Genomic DNA, 20,416 nt, shown 5'->3' with positions numbered 1-20,416 from the left:
TGAGACAAATTGCTGACCTGACCCTGTTCAACACTGTGCCAAAATGTAGTTACAAAAAAAAGTGTTGTCTTTGAGGGATGGGCAACTTCTCTAGATTACCCGTAATTCTATTCTTTAGTAGTATATGCATGTCACCAAACCCCATAACTTCAGCTAGCTTATTGCTATAACATAATGGGAAGCATCATAGACTGGGTAAGGAAATTAGCATTGGTGTTGCAGTACTTGTAATACTGGAGACTTGCTATATTGCGTCCCTCAAAAATTCAGATGTTTTTAATGGCATTTTTATTTATCACAGTGGGGGGGAAAACGTGATCAAAGCGTCACTTTTCTTTTTTGTGAAGTTGCATAGTTGAGGTTTGAGAAATGTGACGACGCCCCCTAGTGACGTCACGTCGCGTCCCGTGATGCTCCCGATGGGCGTCACCAATTGTCGCTGTATGTGTGTGTGTGCGGAGGTAGTAACGCCGCAGCGGGGACGGAGCCGGAGTTCGTTGTTTTGAATTAGCCCCGCAGACAGCCAGCGCCGACCGGAGGGCAGCAATAGACAGCAGTGGCCCGTGGATAAGATGGCGGATGTAGGGAGCAATGAAACGCGGCCGGCTCTCCCTTCGGCATCCCACCACAACGGCCCGGTGGCTGTGTCCGCACCGGCGGCGGGGACTGCGGGCCTAAGCCCGGCCACGGCGACGTCGGGTCCGCGGATGGTGCGGATAGTCAAGTCCGAGTCGGGCTACGGCTTTAATGTCCGCGGGCAGGTCAGCGAAGGCGGACAGCTTCGGAGCATCAACGGGGAACTGTACGCTCCCCTTCAGCACGTCAGCGCCGTGCTGCCCGGCGGGGCTGCGGACCGGGCGGGCATCGCCAAAGGTGACCGGATCCTGGAAGTGTAAGTCTGCTTCGTCCCCGGCTAGCCACCGCCGCTAGCTTTAATCGTTGCTTCCCTCTTCATAAATATGTTTTTATCAACCACTCGTCGTGGTTTTAGTCAGAACCTGCGTTGCTAAATAATCTTAAATACTAAAAGTAATTTAGGCCAATTTAGACAGCTTACATAATAAGTTGCACGCACGACGAGCTGTGCATGTTGATTAGCTTCAGCCAAGCAGCTAGCCCAGGTAGCTATCGTCTCGGTTCCCCTCCCCGTCTTCTGCCGACGTATTCAACATAGGTTTGACATTTGAAAGTAAGCAAGCCTTTCTGACGTTTTGCCGACATATTTGTCGTTCGAACTTCGGACAATAGACCGCAGTGTTGTCCCTCCGGTTCGTCAACTCGTTGTGTGTGCCTGTCAGGCTAGCTAAACACTCCGCATGCTTCAATACTTTTTTTTTTAATCCCTCTCTCCCCCTCTCTTTAGTTAAAAGTCATATTTACGTAAACACACATTTTCAAAATTAATATTCAGGCTTTGCGGTTACGTGTAATGTGCATTTGGACACTTGTCAAAAGTTTAGGGACACTTAATGAGCTCCAAAAGCTTTATTCATCCATTGGAATTGCTACCTCAGAAAATACTGGGGAATAAATTAAGAGGTAAAAGAGCTTCTAAGTTAAAAAAAAAGCAAAGAGTGACTGGAGAGGTTGTCGTCTCACACCGCCTTTGATGGAACCTGTTTTGAGGGGTGCTCTTTGTAATTTTGCAAACCAGAAATGAATCAGTTTTGCAAGTCAACATTTTGTTGAAACCACAAGTGTGATTTTGTCTAAAGACATTTAGTCATACTTAGAAGGAAATATGATGTTTTGTTGTAGGAGTGGTATTATGTTTGACTTTCTGACCAAATTCAGATTGATTTGTGTTTGCTGTGGTGTTTGTCATTCATTTATGAGTCAAATTTTGGCGATACATGATTAGCATACCTTGGAGGAACTTCATTTCATGTGGGGGGGAAGCAAGCGCTGATTTAAAGGAAGCACAGCTTTGACATGTCATGAAAAATCAAGTTCCTTTGACATTTACTTTAATCTGCGAGATTGGCTCGTTAAAACTTCTCTATGACTCACTGCATATTTAGTCTAAAAAATGAAATGAAATGGCAGTGTTGAATAAATAACCAATCAGCTTGTTGTCGCCGTTGCTCTTTGGAAGATTAGCCGAGACATCCGATGCTGCTGCCATCTGGCCTCGACCAAGCCAAGCGAGCAGGTGGATGACAGCACGACCGAGCGAGAGCTCCATCTGAGTTATTCTGTTGTTGTCCCGATGATAACGGTGTACATTGTGGAACAATTTGAAAAAAAAAATAGAAAAACAGCCATCAGAAGATGCATTAAACTTCTTATCCTGGCGACATTTAGTTAACACGGTGCCTCGCGTTTGCTTCCAGCAACGGCGTGAGCGTGGAGGGCGCCACCCACAAGCAGGTGGTGGACCTGATCCGAGCCGGCGAGAAGGAGCTGGTGCTGGCCGTGCTGTCGGTCCCGCCTCAGGAGGTCGACGGCCTGGAGGGAGGCGAGGACGTGCAGCCCAATTACGACTACAGCGACAAGCAAGCCGTACCAATCTCCATCCCCACGTACAAGCACGTGGAGCAGCACTCCGAGAGGTTTGTGGTGAGTACCCGGTTGCTAGATGTTGGATTGAAACAAGCTGAAGCAGTTATAGAACCGATTTTTTTTAGGTGTACAACGTGTACATGTCGGGCCGGCAGCTGTGCTCCAAGCGCTACCGGGAGTTTGCTATCCTCAACCAGAACCTGAAGCGTGAATTCTCCAACTTCAACTTTCCCAAGCTACCCGGGAAGTGGCCCTTCTCGCTGTCCGAGCAGCAGCTGGACGCCCGGCGCCGCGGACTTGAAGAATACTTGGAACGAGGTACGTGCGCAGGCATTTTGACACCCCAAAGGTGTTGGTGGGATTATTTTCTCAGCCCCCCCCCCTCTCTGTGTGTCTAGTTTGTTCTGTGCGGGTGATTGGGGAGAGCGACATCATGCAGGAGTTTCTCTCGGAATCCGACGAGGTATGCGACTTGATAATCCAACCCGTGAAATTATTTGCAGGCATCAAAATTAAATGTTGAGCGGCCAGCGCTCAAACCAAACGTAACTTTCCTTCCACCACACAGAACTACAACGGCGTGACGGACGTGGAGCTGCGTGTGGCGCTGCCCGACAAGACCACCATCTCCGTCAGGGTGCGCAAGAACAGCACCACGGATCAAGTTTACCAGGTGGAGGTTCTCTTCTGATTTCTTCAGGGGGGAGGGGTTTAAATCTCAATGTAGTACGCCCGATTGTGATGACAAACGCTCTTCCGGCAGGCGTTGGTGGTGAAGGTCGGAATGGACAGTATTATGGCCAGCTACTTTGCCCTCTTTGAGGTCATCAATCACACATTTGGTAAGAGCTTTGCATCAAAGTGTTTGAACAGGAATATCGTAACAAATTGTTGTCTTCTTTATTGTTCCAGTGCGAAAGCTGGCGCCCAACGAGTTCCCACACAAGCTTTACATTCAGAACTACACGTCGGCCGTGCCGGGCACTTGTCTGGCGCTGCGCAAGTGGCTCTTCAGCTTCCAGGAGGAGGAACTGCTCCGAGACAACCCGCTGGCGCTGCACTACTGCTTTCACCAGGTAGCGACTCGTCTAGCGAGACTTGAGTCTTCTACCAAAAAAAAAAAATTGCATGGCGCCAAATGGCCTGAATTGATCGTTTCTCTCTGCTCTCCGTTGCCATCCAGGCACTGGATGATGTGAAGAAGGGATTCATAAAAACAGAGGACAAATCCTACCAGCTGCAGAAGCTGGCAGAGCAGCGCGAGATGGCCACGGTCAGTGCCACAAAACCGTCTTTGTCCGGGCAGTGGACTCGAGAACGCTGCTACTATACATACTAGAGTCATTACTGGACGGAAAAAGATTGTAGAAGAAACCCCCCCTAACTTCCCAATTTCATATATGATCATCGAGATGTGTTGCGTTTGTCCTCTCAGTACCTGAGTCAGCTGCGCTCGTGCGAGGGCTACAACGAGGTGGTCTTCCCCCATTGCGCCTGCGACTCCCGGAGGAAGGGCCACGTGGTCACGGCCGTCAGCATCCATCACTTCAAGCTGCACGCCTGCACCGAGGACGGCACGCTGGAGGCGAGCGAACAGGCCGATGGTTGCCCACCCGAATCGGACTGGCTTAGCTAAAGACGCACATTTTTGTCGTTCGCAGAACCAGGTGATTGCGTTCGAGTGGGGCGAGATGCAGCGCTGGGACACGGACGAGGAGGGCATGGCTTTCTGCTTCGAGTACGCCCGGGGGGAGAAGAAACCTCGCTGGGTCAAGATTTTCACTCCATATGTGAGTGACAAACAATTCGCTTTGATTCAAAAAGATTCCCCGGACTGATTTGTTTTTTTTTTTTTTGCTGTCGGCAGTTCAACTACATGCACGAGTGCTTCGAGCGGGTCTTTTGTGAACTCAAGTGGAGGAAGCAGGTAAGGACCACTCCTTTCCTCTTCCATTCTCGGGGGGCCGCCTGACTCCCAAGTTCAGATGTCTAAAAATGGCTCATTAATAGCCTTATCTTTGCAAACACACTCAGACAGAAAGGTCTTTTTGTGCCTTTGTGTGTGTGCAACGTCCTGAATTAATTTTAGATTTCTTTGCTCTCAGGTTGAGGAAGAGGCTTCTGATAAAGACAACAAAAACTGCAGCAACAACGGTAGGCATGCTAAAAACAGCCAACAACAACTTGCGAGCGGGATAGCGAAAGTCCGCACACCCCTTTTTACGTGTCAAATGCTCTTGGGGACCACGACGATTGTCACGTTTGACATGTTCTCTCATCCGTGGCTCTGTTTTGTAGAGTTTCTGCCGCCTCTGGAGACGCAGCAGAAGGGATGGCGCCACCTAGGGGGGGAGATTGCCACGTCCTAGACAAAAGCAAAACCACAAACCCGTCCCACATTGAACTGTTCCACTCGCATCGTCACACCCACCCCGAGAGCAAGACTTGAGGTACGGGCGGAGGCAGGCCGCACCCCCAAAAGTGGGATCGACCTTTTTTTTCGCAAGAGGGGGGCGACGAATCCGTCACACGTTAAGCCAGGGACACTTACCAAGAAGGGCGATGAAGGCAAGTCATTTCATTACCGGATCTCCATTCTGTGTGTCTGTGAGACGCTCACCCCCTCCCCTCCCGTACGAGCCGCCGACACCTCGGTCCGGCGTGCGACAGACAGGAGCGCGAACCGGAAACGCGAGCGGCGGGACGATATGCCCGGCCCCGAGTGGGGAAATGGACTGAGCGAGAAGAAGAAAAAAAAAACTTGTTTGCGCTACCGAACGATGCAAAGTCTGATGCTGGACATGAACAAAGACGTTTTCTATTAGTGGGGTCTGTTTTTTTTTTTTTTTTCTTGTTGTTTCGTCCGTAAACAAAATGTAACTAATCTTATTGCGTGTACGTTTAACAAGCCTTTTTTTTTCCTGATCAAATATAGATTAATATAAGAGCTCTAATTGATTATCAGGAATTCTATTGAAAGCCGTTTATTCGATATCCTCGATCATGCACCTTGCTTATTAGGGCGCAGACTCGGCCTAACTAGTACAAGTTGACTCATTGCACAAAATCTTAAGCAGCTCTCAAAAATAGGCTTTCCATGGAATTGCATTGGGTTGAGGCAAAATCAGTGTTTGGGGTTAGTCACGGCCTGCAGCTTTCTAAAACGGAAGATAGGGGGCAGCAGATGCTAAGTGTGAATGTGATGCCTGGGGCTGTGTAGCTCAGGCAGCTAAGTGTCCCTCCCCTGCAGATGTCTCCATTAACCATGTCAGATGGTGTGTTTGCGTGTCTACCTGAGCGCCGTCTCGCTCACACGCCGCAGTATTAGTCCTTTTGTGTGTGCGCGGTAGTCGTGGTTAGTCACACAAAAAGGGCCGGATGTCACGTTTCGGTCGGGCGGATGAAGACAAATTGAGCTGTTGTGACCTGTTGTTGATTCCCAGCAAGGGGGGGGGGGGGGGGGTTGTCGTTTGACAGGTGCGTCGGCGGCAGGATTATTTTTTTGTGTCGGGCGTTTTTGCTGCCTGTAACTTGGCACTCATTACATTTGTCAGATCAGCCAATGGTGCTCGCTTGGGGTTCTCCGTTAGCTTTACAGATGCCACGTCGACATCGTTGCTATCAGATAGGATCATCGTGCGGGTTCATTTATTTGAGCGCAAGTCGGTCATTCAGAAGATGGATGAATCTTTTTTTTTTTTTCCCGATCTCGAGGGCGAGCGCTCGCTCGCTCGTCTGCACCCTCCTCTTCCCTTTTCTAGTTACTCCGCCATCATTACACTGCAATGTGGTTGCCACGGCAGCACCATCGCAGACTCCCCACGACCATTCTCCTTTTCAGTCTCGGCAAATCGACTAATTCCGCTCCATGTAATGGAGTTGAGGCTTTGTGTGTGTGTGCGGCCCACGCACGCTGTCATTCTCCGCTATCGCCGAGGTGAATGTCACCCTGTTCGGTTTGCTTAGAAGCCGGAGGGAGACGACAGGAATGTTAAAGAGCACACTTGAGATTGTGAGCCAAGATCACATATTCCTTGAAAAAACAAAAGTCACAATTAGTCGGATTATCCTAAAAATTCCCCTTGCCACAGATTTTCCACTTATATATGATTTACAAAATGGCCCCCACCAGAGCGGTTAGGTGTGTCTTTGTTTGTGCTGTGACTCATATTCATTTCACCTTTGTTTGCTTAATTCCTTCACACAAACAGTTTTGGCGTGTGTGTTTGCTGCAATCAGGCCGTGACAAGAAACGTTTGTTTGCGAGGAGATGCTGACATGTAAGTTCTGTTTTTTTTTTTTTTTTTTTACTTTGTATGCGTTTCGTCAACCTGTAAATAGTCGGAGGGGAGAAAAACATAATGCACTCACATTTCTTTTTTTTTTTTTTATTTATTGACAATGGATTATTCTGAATGACGGAAGCACGTGCCCATGACAAATGACTCATAGGCTACAAAAATGAAGTCTGTTTTTATCTTGATTAAAAAAAAAAAAAAATCAACGAATGGTTTATGCGCCATTAAAAGAAAGAGCCTCAACATGGACAATTGTAAAGTCATGTAACCTTTTAAATAAAGTTACAGTATATACAAAATTGCATTCAGTATTTTCTGGAGTGGATGAAGGAACGTTTCAGGTTGAATCGAGCCAAACCATCGCAAGCGAGCATCCATCAAGCAACTAGACGGGCTCATCTCTCAACTGCAGACGTCTACTTACTCGCCCCCACCCTTCTCCTCCTCCTCCGTCGTCTGCTTCTTGTCAGCTTCCATCGACCAGCCCCGCTGGCCCGTGCAAATTAAAAGTCATTGATTGGATCGGAGATGCAGTGTAATGTACACGAGAAGATTTGGGGAAAATCCATCTTATGGTACGTCTCATGAGTAACCTGTTGCCCAATTAGCAATTAGATTCAATCTTCTATTTCTGCCGCCACCATCTTTATTGCAGACCTGATGAAATGGAGAATTTTTTGGGGGGATAAATTAAATTTGGCATTTTGTGATTCCTCCAAAAAAAAAAAAAATTGCTGACGCAGCACTTTCTATTTCTAACACGCTGATATAGTGATGAAGGCCACGCAACTAATGAAATTCTCCTTCCTGTCTGTGTTGATGTAGTGATTTGACCTGGACTTTGATGTTCTACAGGGCTTTTCTAATAAATCCAAGGACTGAGCCCTTCCTACCTGCCACCACCTCCCCTCATCCACCCATCTCCTGAACGATGAGTCAATTATCCTCCTTTTTTTTTTAGGAAAACAAACAAAAGGTACGTTCAATTTTTATTTTCATCATGATAAAAACACGAAGATGCTGGTTTTCTGAACACTGGGAAGGAACGACAGCAAAAACAAATTGCTGGCTTTTTTTTTCTTTTTTTAAGTATGACATCAATCGGCCACATAAGTACAAAATGGCTGGGCAGAGGATCAAACCAATGCTAATTCAAATATCAAATGACCAATGTCAATCAATAACCGGCAGTTTCACTGTGACTCTATTTTTGGATCTCCTGAGGCTGTGTTGATGCATCTTCATTTCCATTAGATACAAATTAGCAAATGTACCACAGAAATCTTTCCAATTGATTGAGCTTTTTGCTTCGTGTATGACAAACCTTGTTGACGTCGCTCTTCTCGATTGATTGTGGACCCTTTTATCGCTGATCTGAGATCTGTGTCGCTTTAATTCATTTTGGGGAGGAGGTGTGTAAGCTGCGGGGGATAATGAGGCCCTTGGAAATGTAAACTGCCCAGGTCGTCTTTTCATAGCCGATCAGTCACGTCTTAAAGACGACGGGAGGACTTTTTAATTTGACTGCTATTAGACGCTGACCTTTGAATAATGGATGAGCACCACGTTCTGCTCTTCTTTAAAAAAAATAATAATCTGCATGTCCTTGTAGTTGTTCTCCGAGGAATTTCTTTCCTCACACTAGAGCTTCTTTCACACGGAGACCTGCTAAGTCTATTTTAGTCCCGACATTCCGTGTTAGGGTCTAAATAAAGTTGGCACTTTTTACAGCGGGGATTACCTCGACCTGTTCGGCCTGTCCCCCTCGTTCCGCCATTTCTACCAAACGTTGAGGCCTTTCCCTCTTGCTGAGTTTCCTTTTCTGCTCTACTTTCTCTTCCATTTCACCCGGACACCGTTCGCTTGTTGCAGCTCTGATTTATCCCGAAAATCTTCGACTCCCCCTTTGTGTTTTATTCATCGAGTTCGTTCGGTCGGCGTAGTGCAAAGAAAGCCGCATTTTCTTTTGTCTCCTAGTCTCCTGGACTCCCGCTGGATCCGAGCCCGCTTGATACCTTAACACCCCCTCATCTGCTTTGTTCTTTTCAGAGAAAATCCTTGGAAATGGCGTCGGCAAAATTGGGCGCCGACATGAGGATGGAGATGGTGCAGATGATGTTGAAGACGCTGAAGGCTACGAGGCACAGACGGTCGATGACGGCACCCGCAAACTTCCACTGGTCGGCCACGCGCTCCGCTTCGTCCTGCTCGCGGAACCGATCCGCCATGTAGCGCACTTCCTCCAGGATGGCTTGAAGTAGCGGGTCGCCGTGACCCATAACCTGGCACGCTCCGCTGCTCATGCCAACTCCAAAGCCACCTCCGCTGGAGACGGTGCTGGGGCATCCGACGGTATCCAGGTTGGGCGCGGGAGGCAGCGGGGATCCGCAAAGGTGCGGGGGTGGACTACGATGCCCCACCGGGATGTTATTACCCCTCTGGGCCTGATCGGACAACAGCGGAGGATCCTCCATCCCCTGGAAGTAGACCAAGTTGCCATTGTTGGAGCTGGATTGGACGTGGAGGTGAGGTTGGTGGAGAGAGGGCAGATTGTGAGTGTGCGCGGCCGGGTCACAGTGGTTGGGAATGCTCCCGCTGTGCGAGCCTGAGGAGCAACGGCGGAGGTGGGGGGCACACGCGGGCCTCCGGGGCTTTTCCGCCTCGCCGGGTCGCTTCATCCGCAAGAACCACGCCACCCATTGGAGAAGAACAAGCTTCACCTAGACACAGAAGAAAGCAGGTAAATAACGTACATTATGTCACATGATTGATTGATTTCAAAAAATGATTTTATTTTGTTATCGCCAGATCAAAGGATGAAGTGGGGATCATAAAACTGCACAGAAATGGAAACCTGGAAATGATCAAATCTGGGCTTTTATGACCTCCATGTCGGGGGTCATCAATTTCATCATCCCGAGGTTCCTCCGTTGCGCCATGCACAGGTAAATCAGAAAAATGTAGGAGTAGATTATCCTCTAAAAAAAAAAATCTGGATCTATTTCAATCCTTGCTCAGCAACAGCACCAAGATGACGCAGAGCTGGATTTCCCGCAAGGGCAACGCCGCGTGATCCAAAGTGGTGGGCGGATGCTGCATCGCTACACTGGTTCCGTTTCTGGTAACAAACTCACCCATTTTGGCATATTCCCTCCATTGGGATCATGGTGGTGGTACTGTAGGACCACCACGGTGGCGATGACGGACATCCCCACGATGATCATAATGCTGGCAAAGTACTGACCTTGAATTAAATAGAACAGATGCATTGAGTTCCACGAGCCCTTTCGTCCCCAGATCCAAAAAGGTCCCGGAAGACTCTCTGAAATCAACGCCTCCCTATTTAGGACCCCGACTTGATGTCTTTGTATCACTTTTATATGACCGTCGCGCTTTCCAGGTTGTAAAAGCTCTTTAATGAAGTCTCGCATTCATGCAATGTAGTCGTGTTTCAGTCCCCGTAAAAGTCTGATTAAATGTGAAACAGTGCCAGCGGCGCTATAAAGTATGAATATATGACACTCGAGGCTGGTCATATAACTCGTTCAATTCCTCAGTAATCAGCTGACAAGCAGGACGTGCGGAGGGACGGAAGCGCCGAGCTAACCGTAAAAGTGATGAGCTGGAACGCTAAAAAAAAAAAAAAAAGTGCTGAAACTGCTAACGTTTTTTTTCGACATGTAAAATACATACGGTAAAAAAATTAAGGCCTACCTATGAGCGGCACCGAGTCAGACGTAGCCGGCATGATTTCAGCCACCAGCAGCATGAACACAGTCAGCGACAGCAAGACGGTGATGCCTGAAATCAAACAAAAAAAATAATAAATCGATCTCATCCAGAAAGTCAACATACCAGCTGGGCGGGCAGCCAAGTTTTTTTTTTTTGACAAACGACCCCGAGGCCTCATCCACTAAATTGCTTTTTGACATAGTGTAATGCTCGCCTCCATTTATTTCACACAGCATCTGCATCCAACAACAGCGCTGTCGTAATTCACGACTCCAAACACAAACAATTACCAAAAATGCTTCTCTGGCAGAAATATCCTAAGTAAAAAAAAAAAAAGGAAAGGCCACAATGTCCGGAGCATGTTCATGGAAGATGCGGCTTCATCAATTAATGACATCAATAGCTTAATTGGCCGTGCGTACCAAAGGAGTCGGCATATAACGCAACATCAGCATTATTCCAATAAATACGCACTTAACAAGATATTCGCTCGTTTTGTAAGAGTGCTCCACTTTCTTTTGCGCTCGCTTCCCGCTTCCCCGTCGTCTTCCTGTAATCCCCTCTCGGCCCCCCCCTCACCCCTTTCATTTGAGCGTTCAATGTGAGCGTATTAGAATCATATTTGCAGGAAAGAGGAGGGGGGGGGGAGTGTCCCACTTGGAGATTTTTATGGCGCACTTTGCAAAGATGTTTTTTTTTCAATCACAACCGAAAATATCTGTCTGTGTGCGCTTGCAGGCAGCTACATCATCTTGGAAGAATCGGAATTAATGCAAATGTGTGCGGCGTGATTTCATTTCCAATATATTCTTTTTTTAAATATACAAAAACAGTATAATTATTAATGCAATCAATTAATGGCTGTACCATAATTTATGTATTTTTTGCTCACCCAGAGAGATCTTCTCCCCGGAGTCAGCGGGCAACACGAAGATAAGAAGTGTCATGGAGGACAGCAGCATGCATGGGATGAGGAGGTTGAGGGCGTAGTAGAGCGTCCTTCGCCGTATGGTCACCATGAAGGTCACGTCCGGGTACGGCTCCTTACAGCAGTCGTAGAAAACCACGTTGCGGGCGCCGGGCACCCCTAAGTAAGCATAATCCGTACTCGAGTACTTGCAAAAAAAAAAATTAGCAAACTATTTGTGTGTTGAAGGCTGACCGATGAGGTCCCACTCGCCGTTGGGCATGTAGCCCGAGACGTCAGCGTCGTTCATCTGGAGGTCCAACAGCCAGCCGTCGTACGTCCACGAGCCGAACTTGAGGACGCATTTTTGGATGTCGAAGGGGAACCAGCGTACGTCCACGTTGCACGTGCTCATGAAGATGCCTGGCAGGACATGTGATTGGCACGTAACTGTTTTCTTTAATACTTTTCATTTTAAAAAAGCAAAACAAATACTAGTACTACTGCAATGCCGTGTTGATGTCTCTAGGTGGCAGCAGAGGGCAGAAAAAAAACAAAAGCAGCAAATAGGTGAGTTTTTCCATTGCAAAACAATCAGGTGTTCCTAATGAAGTGTCCGGCCTGGGAATCATAGAGTGTGCGCCAGCGCCTTGTTGGCAGCCTGCCTCTCCTCTCCTCTTGCAGATATCCATCTTGTAACCTTGGGGCGACACTTACAAACAAGAGTCTCTCTCTTTTGCGCTAGCTCGACATAGTCCCAAAATAAATGTCCGTCATTTTAAGGAGCCTCTTTTTCACCAACGTGACATTTCGAGGCCCCTTGCTTGCAAATTTTCCATATTTTCAGATTGTGTGATCTTTGCTGTGTAAATATTCTTTATTCTTAAATAGGCTTTTCCATAAATAAAATACTGTTAGTCAACTTCACAAATATTTGCAAAGTTAGCCTTTCTTGTTAATTCACTTGACTGCAAAGAATTAATTGTCTCTGATCCCAATCTCATCGGTGAGTTATTTACCCGCCGCAGTGTTCTATTAATAAACATGGCAGCGAACGCACCGTGACGACGAGGTTCAACAGGAAGTCTATGCAGCTTTTTTGGAGGCATATGTCAACGGCGTGAAATATTAACCTTGGCTTCGCGGGGAAAGGCAGGGACCCGTGCGGAATGCTGAATGGCGAGCTGACTGAGTGATAGCGGCACGAGAAGGAAGGCGGGTTCGCCCGACCGCGTCCGAACGAATTCTTCCATCAACTTTGTGTCGGGCAATGTTAAGAACAATCTTGTATTTTCCAGTGTCTTTGTGACGCTCGAGTGACCCACCTGGAGGCAAATATTCAGCATACCCGCTGGAGTTGACCAGAACGTTGGTCTTAAAGGTGGAGTCAAAGTCATCATCTGCGCTGAGGAAGCATCACGGGGACCGTTAGAACATGTGAGTACGTGCACATGTTTAAAGCTTACCTGTTGTATAGAAGAATATCCGGCGTCCATATTTGGTCGGTGGTGAAGCGAAGGTTTTTCACTCCGGGATGTTCGCTCTGATTCCACTGGAGATAGTGGTCGAACCAGCTCTTGACACAAATTATTTTTTACATATGTTACTAATAGATAAATAGATACGACTCATATTTGAAATGAATAAATAGGGCAGGGGTGTCAAACTCATTTTTTTTCACGGGCCGCATTGTAGCTTCTTTCGGAGGGCCATGATGACTGTCAACCCAAATAAAAAAAAAAGCACCTCATATTATGTTCAGTAAAAGCTACAAAATAAACTGACAAATAACTCGTTATCAAATCAGACGAGTAAAAACTGGTCAAATATTTAAAAAAAAAAGATATTAAAAGTGAAGACAATTTGCAATTCTAGTAATGACACGAATTTAATGCACAATTTGTCTTCGCAGGCCACATAAAATTATATGGTGGGCCGTATCTGGCCCCCGGCCTTAAGTTTGACACCTGTGAAATAGGGCTTGACATGCAAAGCACACCCTCTGGCCACATCATTAGGTACACCATCAAATGAGAATAGTAAGACGGTGTACCTAATGTTGCGTCCGGCGAGTCATATGTCCAAGTTGATAAGTACCACAAACCTCTCAGGCGTCCTTACCATCCGCAGCCACATGTTGGAGGTCAGCACCTGGTTCTTCTCATCCTACCAGATAACGACAGACATTTAATGTCTTTGCGAAAATGGCGGCGTCCCACGAGAGCAGCCCCACCCACCACGTCCATGATCTGGATCAAACTGAGCGAGAATGTGACGGTGAGCGGGTGCGAGTCGTTGCCGACGGGGCGCTCCATGCGGTTGTAGTCCTTCAGCAGGCTCTTCAGCAGGTTTCTCTGGTGAGGACCCCCTGAAGACACTGCCAGGAGTGACATTTGATATTTTAATGATGTATTTTTAAAAATGCAGATTTTTTTGTGTGTAAGAAATGTCAAGTCAGTCATACTTCCACTATCAATCCAAAAAAAAAAATCAATTAACCGATCCATTTCCATGCTCATTTATTACATTTCGAGCCGGCGCTCGATAAAGCTTCGATTCTGCGACAAAGACGGAAGACTCACGGGAAACACGGCAGTCGGCTCAGTAAACAAAGTCCAATTAACGGCCTATTGACGCTAATGAACCTGCAATCAACTTGCTCTAAATGAGCTTTTTGTTAGCCTGACTATGGCTAATTGCAACGTGTGTTAGCATTGAGCTAGCAGAAGGTGTAGTTTGATCATTTTAAATATACACAACCTAAAATTGTCTTGGTTTTACAACCACAACTTGAAGCCTCTGTGTGATTTGCTCTATTTATAGATTATATTTTAATTTTTAATCAGAATTCATTTGTGGTCTCCCTTGGCGCCACTTGACGCCGACAACAAACGCCCGAGCGAGAGGCTGTCAAGTTTGTACGTTTCAGCCGCAGCAACACGTTTTCTGTGCGCGCACACAAACACGAAGGATGCAGCGAGTCGAAAGCGTGTGCGATTCGTATGTGCGATTGCATTGATCCGTCCCCCCCCCCCTCACTTTCTGAGTCACACAAGATGACATGCAAGACAGACAGAGTAGGCAGAGCAAACAGGTGACCCATCACATCCTGTACTTTTCCCTCTTCATCTTTTTTCTTTTTTTTTTTTTTTAACAGTTGGAATCCAGAATACCATAAGGAGCTCACCCTGGATCAACGCCAAGATCCCCGAGAGGAGCAAAGCCGCCGAGCGCCACATCCTGATCGACGAGGAGGAGAAAGAAGAAGAGTGGCAGCAGACAGACAGGAAGGCAGAAATGAGGAGGAGGAGGAGGTGGAGGAAGCTGCAGCAAAGCCAAGGATGGAGCAGATGCCGGAGGAGAGAGAGAGAGAGACTAAGAGGAAGAGGTGGGACTAAAATGGAGAGCACGGTGGAAAAAAGAAAAAAGCGATCGGCAGTGGGGGCAAAGGGGTTCAAGATGAAGGAGGGGGTCATGTTTAATGGGGCTGACGCTGCAAGATGACCTTATTAAACACAACACCATGACACGAGAACAAGGCTGAAGGTCGGAGTGAGCACCAAACAAAAATAGACAAAATAGCCTTTTGTAGTACTCACTCCTAATTTCATGTCGATGGGCGAAAGCCAATGATCATCAAACTTTGTCACCTTAGTGGGAGGCCCTCGGCAATTTTTAAACCGGATTGCCTAAATGCTGATGCAAGGGCTGAGAAGCTGATGAATGCCAAGCGGGAGGGAAGGAGGGAGCGAGAATCAGGTTAAGGAAAGAGTTGGATTGTATAATGGATGACCCTATTACTGGGAGTCTACGCTTAGCCCCCTCTGACCTATTTGGGGCCCCCTTTTGTCACGCTTCGCAGCCAGGCAAGGTGGGCCTCAAGATGGACACCATCCGTCAAACTTGGATGTAATTTTCCAAAGTGGGATTAGAGGGTGGGGGAATAACTCGTTTGGGAAAACTCACCCATCCTTCATTGGGTTTACGAAGAATTGACACATGGGCTCCCTCCGGTGGTTTGTTTTGTTCCTGCATCCTGGCCAATTAGAAATTCCTAAATTCCATCTCAAATATATTCATCCTTCCACGTTTTTAATCAGCTAAGAGTGTTTAAGTCATTCGGGACACATCTCGTTTAAATTGTTTTCTCGTTATGATTACTGCAGAAAATGAAGTGGCACGCCTTGTCGGGGGGATGCTAATCCTTTTCGTTGAACATCTGTAGCAATTAGCGGCCGTGAGCATCTCAATTTAATTTCATTTAGCCCTGGATGCCAACGGGGTGATGCAATAATAACAGAGGAGACTAAATGAAAATTGGCAACACACACACACACAAGAATAGACTTGCTAAGGCTTTTCGAGCACGACTTGGCAGCACGTTTGAATTGATTCAGACTGGCAGATGCAAGATGTTTGGAATAAGACTAACATCTGGCGGGACACTTCATTAGGTATACTAATCTCATAAGAGTCATGGCAAAAAAAAAAAAAAAAAACGCTGTCAATTGTTGTTTAAAAAAAAAAATCCCCTGTGAATGTTTGCTGATTAAGCTAAATCAAGATCAAACTTTTCATATTATTTTATTTTTGTTCCCATCCCAAAGTTGTTGATTTGGACTCTTTTTATGGGCTCCTCTCGCTCCCCCTCCCACCTCTTAATACACGTCTCCTTCCGATTAGATAATACCATTCTTTATCCCGCTACTACCCGGATCCAGCCGACCCCCCCCGACCCCCGTCCTTATTCATCGTATCCATTTGCAGCAACCCATATTATCTGTAGATCCATCTGTCAAGCGGATTTGGATAAATAACCGCGCGAGATGTCATTGTTCTGACTTTCTGGCTTAATATTCCACCTGTCACCTAAGGGCTGACATATTTGATATTTCATAAGATCATAAGTATCGGACCTCTCTTGATTAAACTTTAATCTGCCCAGTGGCCTCTTGAAGACTTTTATTTTGTAGGTCTCCTCATCACACACGTGCCGAACAAATTTGATGTTAAATCAAACTTTTTCCAAAACTTGATTATTGTGAAATAATCTGTCGCTTAAATTGAGCTTGCTAAATGATGACGTGATAATTATTGGAGGAAAGCTGATTGTTTGCAACATCTGCAAGTTGAGTCTGGGCCATCACTAAGCCCGGCTTTTAGGAAGACGTCCGGATGGCGGGACGGCAGCCAGGGACGTGACATAGATATAAGTATGGTCAGTGATCACATGTCATATACGTACACAAGAGGCTCATAACCTCATCAGGAATGTGGGCGGAGCTCCGACAGGCTGCTAGTGGGTGGACAGGTTTGTTCGGAGGGAGCGTGACTATAGTTATTGGATTTGATGATGTGATTGCATCACACCACTCCTGTACGTTCATCATATCAAGTGTACATATATTAATCTTTTTTTTTTTTTTTGAAGGAAGGACGTGCAACAGGACAGATTTTTTGTTATTATTCCACAGACAGCAGGATTTTTCCAAATCTCAAGAAATAGCAAATTCAGATCTTGTTTTATAAAAGGTAAGGTATTTAGAAATTCACTGTGTTGCCTGTGTTGCTTTTAGACTTAGAAACTGGATAACCAAATAATATTTTACAACTTTGGAAAGTTTCACGTTTTGTTTAAAACTAAAAAGATTTTTCCCAAAATTATTTTTCAGAAAACAAATTTTTGTAAGGCAGCCAACAGCTACCCAAAATATATTTTATTTTTTAATTTATTTCATAGCAATAATTTCATTTAATGATTTTTAGGGCAGAATTCTATGTCCAAATTTGATCAATTGTTAAAAAAAAAATTGGTTGAATAGTGTTGGGAGATACTTTTTTGTGACATATCCTGTCTCTCCTTCCAGTTGAGCCCATCCGTCACCATGGAGCGCTCCTCCACCTCCATGGTCAACATTTCCCTGGTGGACGAATGCGAGGTGGAGGAGCAGCGTTCGCTGCTGCCTCCTGCCAGAACACTCTCCCCCCGCCGGGCCTGCCCTCCCCAGTGCGGAATCTGCCCGGCCGTTCAGAGGTGCGCGGATCGCACGGTGTGGCTGGACCGGACCCAAGCCATGGCCACCATGCCTTTATACAACGGCCACCGGTGCACCCGAGCCCCGCCATGCTCCCCCAGGAGGGCCGACAAAGTCAAATGCAAGGAGAAGAAACGTCAAAGGAAGGAGCATAAAGCCAAGGCTTCTGGAGCTCCCAGAATCCAGGTCTGCACTTTAAATGACGGGTCCCCCTTCAAAACCTCTGCCAGGCCCTCGGTCCAAAGCCTCCAGTGGCAGGAGATGAGCCAGAGCCTCCCGGAGATCATCGTCACCAGCAGGGACGACGAGCCGCCCCAGGAATCGCCCCCGAGCCAGGATCGGGGTCCTCTCCCGGGGGCGCCCTGCCATTCCGACCCCAAACACAAAACGGAGTCCAAGGATGACCACTACTGGAAGACGCACAGCATCGGGTGGCGGCTGCTGCGTAGGAGGGCGCTCTTCCTCCGCAGGCAGCGGCTTAACGACTGCGCTCTGGCCGTGGGGATTTTTGGCGTGTTCATGATGGTCACGGAAACGGAACTCTCTTGGAGTGTCTACAGCAAGGTCCGGCACACTAATCAACGGGTTTCCTGTGTATGAATGATTCGAATCCATTCTCCTCTAGTCATCAGATTTTGTATTATTAAAAAACAAAGAAGGCGGGGCCAGATCTGGTGAGTGACGTGGGTGTCAACGAACGTTTGATATGTCTACATAGACATGGGACCTGCATGAAAAGGGCAATGTCCATAAAATCATGTTCATTACATCCTGCAAGTGGATTAGTCATGTAAGATTAGAAGATTATCTAGGATCTCCATAGATTGAGCTTTGTCAATGTATGTGCCACCCACAGAGCTCCATCTACTCACTCACACTCAAATCCATCATCAGCCTTTCCACCATCCTTCTGCTGGGCCTCATCATAGCGTACCACTGCTGCGAGGTGCAGGTAACCCGACACGGGGGACATTTTTCATTGCCGTATCAGAAAGCTTCATTAGGGATAGTCTGATAATCTGGCCGTCGTAGCTCTACGTCCATGACAGCAGCGCGGAGGACTGGCGCATCGCCATGACGACGGAGCGCCTGACCCTGATCGCCCTGGAGCTGGCGACGGCTGCAATCCATCCATACCCGGTGGGCCTGGTGGCCTACATCCAACAGCAGAAGGTGCAGACGGCGCTGTCCGAGACGGAGCTGGAGATCGTGCTGGCGCTGCCAATGTTCCTCAGGCTTTACCTGCTAGGCCGCGCCATGATGCTACACAGCAGGCTCTTCACCGATACGGCGTCGCGTAGCATCGGGGCGCTCAATAAGGTATCTCTTTGCAGTACTACAATTAAGCATGGTGTGGTGCTGCTGTTTTGGTCAGCAACCAAAGTCACCTCTCCTGTAATCCCGTCAAATTGTAAATGCGGCTGAAGGAAATGACCTCTGTCTAGCTCACCTACAGCCAGATTGCGGGTGGGGTGTTACATAATATTAATCTTGGCAGATCCACTTCAACGCCCGCTTCGTGGGCAAGACCCTGATGACCACCTACCCCGGCACCGTGCTGATGATCTTCAGCGTCTCGTTGTGGATCGTGGCGGCCTGGGGGCTGCACGTATGCGAGAGGTCGATACTCCAATAAAAATCTTTTTTGACCAAATTCTGATTGAATTGTTTAAATATTTTTTTTTTCAGGCATCACAACTACAGGGACCTAAGCAGCAACTACATGGAGGCCCTTTGGATGGTGTCAGTCACCTTCTTGTCCATCGGTTATGGAGACGTGGTGCCTCACACCTACTGCGGACGCAGCATCTGCCTCCTCACCGGGATCATGGTCAGCAAATTTTTTTTATTTTTCTCAGACAGACTAATGTTTTAAAACATTCCTTCGCAGGGGGCCGGCTGCACCGTCTTAGTGGTGGCGGTGGTGGCCAGGAAGCTGGAGCTAACCCGGGCTGAGAAGCACGTGCACAACTTCATGATTGACTCGCACATCTCCAAAAGGGTTTGCTAACCATTTACACGTCTCATTCGGTGCCGTCGAGTGAATATTATTTTGGGCTCAGATGAAGAACGCGGCGGCAAACGTGCTGAGGGAGACTTGGTTCATCTACAAGCATACCAAGCTCTCCAGGGAGAAAGATCACACCATGGTCCGCATGCACCAACGTAAACTGATGCTCGCCATCCACCAGTAAGTGTCCATGTCATCATTTGACTAGATAGAAAAAGTCGATATAACCATGTTTGCACTGTCCAGGCTCCGGCGCGTGAAGATGGACAAGCGAATCCTAGCAGACCAGGGCAGCACACTGGTGGACCTCTGCAAGGTGAGAGAGGCAAGTGCACTAACCGCTGAGCGAATCTCCAGCCGATTGCCAACGCACCGTTGTTGTGACCTGTGTCTCCTCTGGGACCCCCGCAGTTACAAACGGCGCTGTTCGACGTGCTGGTCGAGGTGCAGGGCTGCCGGGCCGAGCTGGACACGCACGTCCACGGCCTGGAGAAACACGTGGAAGAGCTCCGCGAGGGCTTCCGAGGCCTCATGCCGCTGCTGACCAGTACCTTGTCCACGCAGAATTCATCCATACGCCACCTGCTGCGTGAGAGGGAGAAGACAGACGCTGCTGGAAGGAATGAGGAGAGGTAGAATGAAAAGTGGGTCTCTGGCACCCTCTAGTGGAATGTAGGGGCATGCTGCTCCAGTGAAATAATAGTGGACTTGAACCAAAACTTTTCTGGAAATGTTCATGTTCCCAAAATGTTTTCTAGGTCACATTATTGGTGGTGGTGGTCAATTGTGCCATTAAATTCAAGTTTCACCATATTTGTGTTTTGCTTCTTTGTGTGATGCCACCAATGAAGTGTGACGTGACTTAAGAGGTGAAGCTGGACGATTAACATGATGCAATAAATGAGCAACTGCACGGTAAGTCCCGTGTCAA

The 20,416-nt window shown here is 47.4% G+C and overlaps 3 protein-coding genes across 5 annotated transcripts; 2 read left to right on the top strand and 1 right to left on the bottom strand.

Moving 5' to 3' along the window:
- The first annotated feature begins 428 nt into the window (after positions 1–428).
- Positions 429–7,099, top strand: snx27a (sorting nexin 27a). Its single transcript, XM_088366002.1, has 13 exons — positions 429–892; positions 2,334–2,559; positions 2,628–2,820; positions 2,901–2,965; positions 3,071–3,175; positions 3,266–3,344; positions 3,415–3,578; positions 3,686–3,775; positions 3,938–4,087; positions 4,164–4,292; positions 4,370–4,429; positions 4,608–4,656; positions 4,801–7,099. Exons 1-13 carry the CDS (start codon positions 573–575, stop codon positions 4,869–4,871), a joined length of 1,701 nt encoding a protein of 566 aa, XP_088222128.1. The 5' UTR covers positions 429–572; the 3' UTR covers positions 4,872–7,099.
- A 143-nt stretch (positions 7,100–7,242) lies between these two features.
- Positions 7,243–20,298, top strand: LOC148380121 (small conductance calcium-activated potassium channel protein 1-like). Of its 2 annotated transcripts, none has more exons than XM_088365996.1 (19): positions 7,243–7,375; positions 7,656–7,776; positions 8,850–9,540; positions 9,609–9,745; positions 9,819–9,921; positions 11,429–11,623; positions 11,689–12,876; positions 13,613–13,796; positions 14,597–14,827; positions 16,871–16,971; positions 17,307–18,038; positions 18,331–18,426; positions 18,507–18,794; positions 18,973–19,094; positions 19,164–19,305; positions 19,366–19,476; positions 19,538–19,665; positions 19,732–19,810; positions 19,897–20,298. In XM_088365996.1, the coding sequence occupies exons 11-19, from the start codon at positions 17,325–17,327 to the stop codon at positions 20,119–20,121; spliced, it is 1,905 nt and encodes a 634-aa protein (XP_088222122.1). In that variant the 5' UTR covers positions 7,243–7,375; positions 7,656–7,776; positions 8,850–9,540; positions 9,609–9,745; positions 9,819–9,921; positions 11,429–11,623; positions 11,689–12,876; positions 13,613–13,796; positions 14,597–14,827; positions 16,871–16,971; positions 17,307–17,324; the 3' UTR covers positions 20,122–20,298. The 2 variants fall into 2 exon arrangements, with proteins under 2 accessions (XP_088222122.1, XP_088222124.1); XM_088365998.1 differs by having other exon boundaries at positions 7,244–7,375; positions 19,732–19,801.
- chrna11 (cholinergic receptor, nicotinic, alpha 11) lies at positions 7,777–16,104 on the bottom strand. 2 transcript variants are annotated; one of them, XM_088365994.1, is made up of 10 exons: positions 14,627–16,104; positions 13,677–13,816; positions 13,537–13,605; positions 12,906–13,015; positions 12,765–12,844; positions 11,695–11,862; positions 11,425–11,619; positions 10,515–10,601; positions 9,935–10,044; positions 7,777–9,520 (listed from the first exon to the last, which is right to left on the bottom strand). In XM_088365994.1, the coding sequence occupies exons 1-10, from the start codon at positions 14,913–14,915 to the stop codon at positions 8,846–8,848; spliced, it is 1,923 nt and encodes a 640-aa protein (XP_088222120.1). In that variant the 5' UTR covers positions 14,916–16,104; the 3' UTR covers positions 7,777–8,845. The 2 variants fall into 2 exon arrangements, with proteins under 2 accessions (XP_088222120.1, XP_088222121.1); XM_088365995.1 differs by having other exon boundaries at positions 13,561–13,605; positions 14,627–16,102.
- Positions 20,299–20,416: the final 118 nt, after the last annotated feature.

The sequence above is a fragment of the Syngnathus floridae genome, chromosome 21 (genome assembly GCF_059516105.1).
Source record: "Syngnathus floridae isolate MCC-2025c chromosome 21, RoL_Sflo_1.0, whole genome shotgun sequence".
NCBI classification, from domain to species: domain Eukaryota; kingdom Metazoa; phylum Chordata; class Actinopteri; order Syngnathiformes; family Syngnathidae; genus Syngnathus; species Syngnathus floridae.
The sequence above is the reverse complement of the archived record's forward strand: the minus strand, read 5'-3'. Positions and strand labels throughout refer to the sequence as shown.

Bases quoted from the DNA above. Each gene is read 5' to 3' on its own strand.
- snx27a (XM_088366002.1), top strand. From the start codon at position 573: ATGGCGGATGTAGGGAGCAATGAAACGCGGCCGGCTCTCCCTTCGGCA. The intron at 3,579-3,685 runs GTAGCGACTCGT...GTTGCCATCCAG, and splicing joins TGCACTACTGCTTTCACCAG to GCACTGGATGATGTGAAGAA. The intron at 4,088-4,163 runs GCGAGCGAACAG...TGTCGTTCGCAG, and splicing joins CCGAGGACGGCACGCTGGAG to AACCAGGTGATTGCGTTCGA.
- LOC148380121 (XM_088365996.1), top strand. From the start codon at position 17,325: ATGGAGCGCTCCTCCACCTCCATGGTCAACATTTCCCTGGTGGACGAA. The intron at 19,477-19,537 runs GTTTGCTAACCA...TTTTGGGCTCAG, and splicing joins ACTCGCACATCTCCAAAAGG to ATGAAGAACGCGGCGGCAAA. The intron at 19,666-19,731 runs GTAAGTGTCCAT...TGCACTGTCCAG, and splicing joins CTGATGCTCGCCATCCACCA to GCTCCGGCGCGTGAAGATGG.
- chrna11 (XM_088365994.1), bottom strand. From the start codon at position 14,915: ATGACCCCCTCCTTCATCTTGAACCCCTTTGCCCCCACTGCCGATCGC. The intron at 10,602-11,424 runs GTGAGCAAAAAA...GTTTGATTTCAG, and splicing joins CGGGGAGAAGATCTCTCTGG to GCATCACCGTCTTGCTGTCG. The intron at 10,045-10,514 runs GTAGGCCTTAAT...ATTTAATTCAAG, and splicing joins TGACTCGGTGCCGCTCATAG to GTCAGTACTTTGCCAGCATT.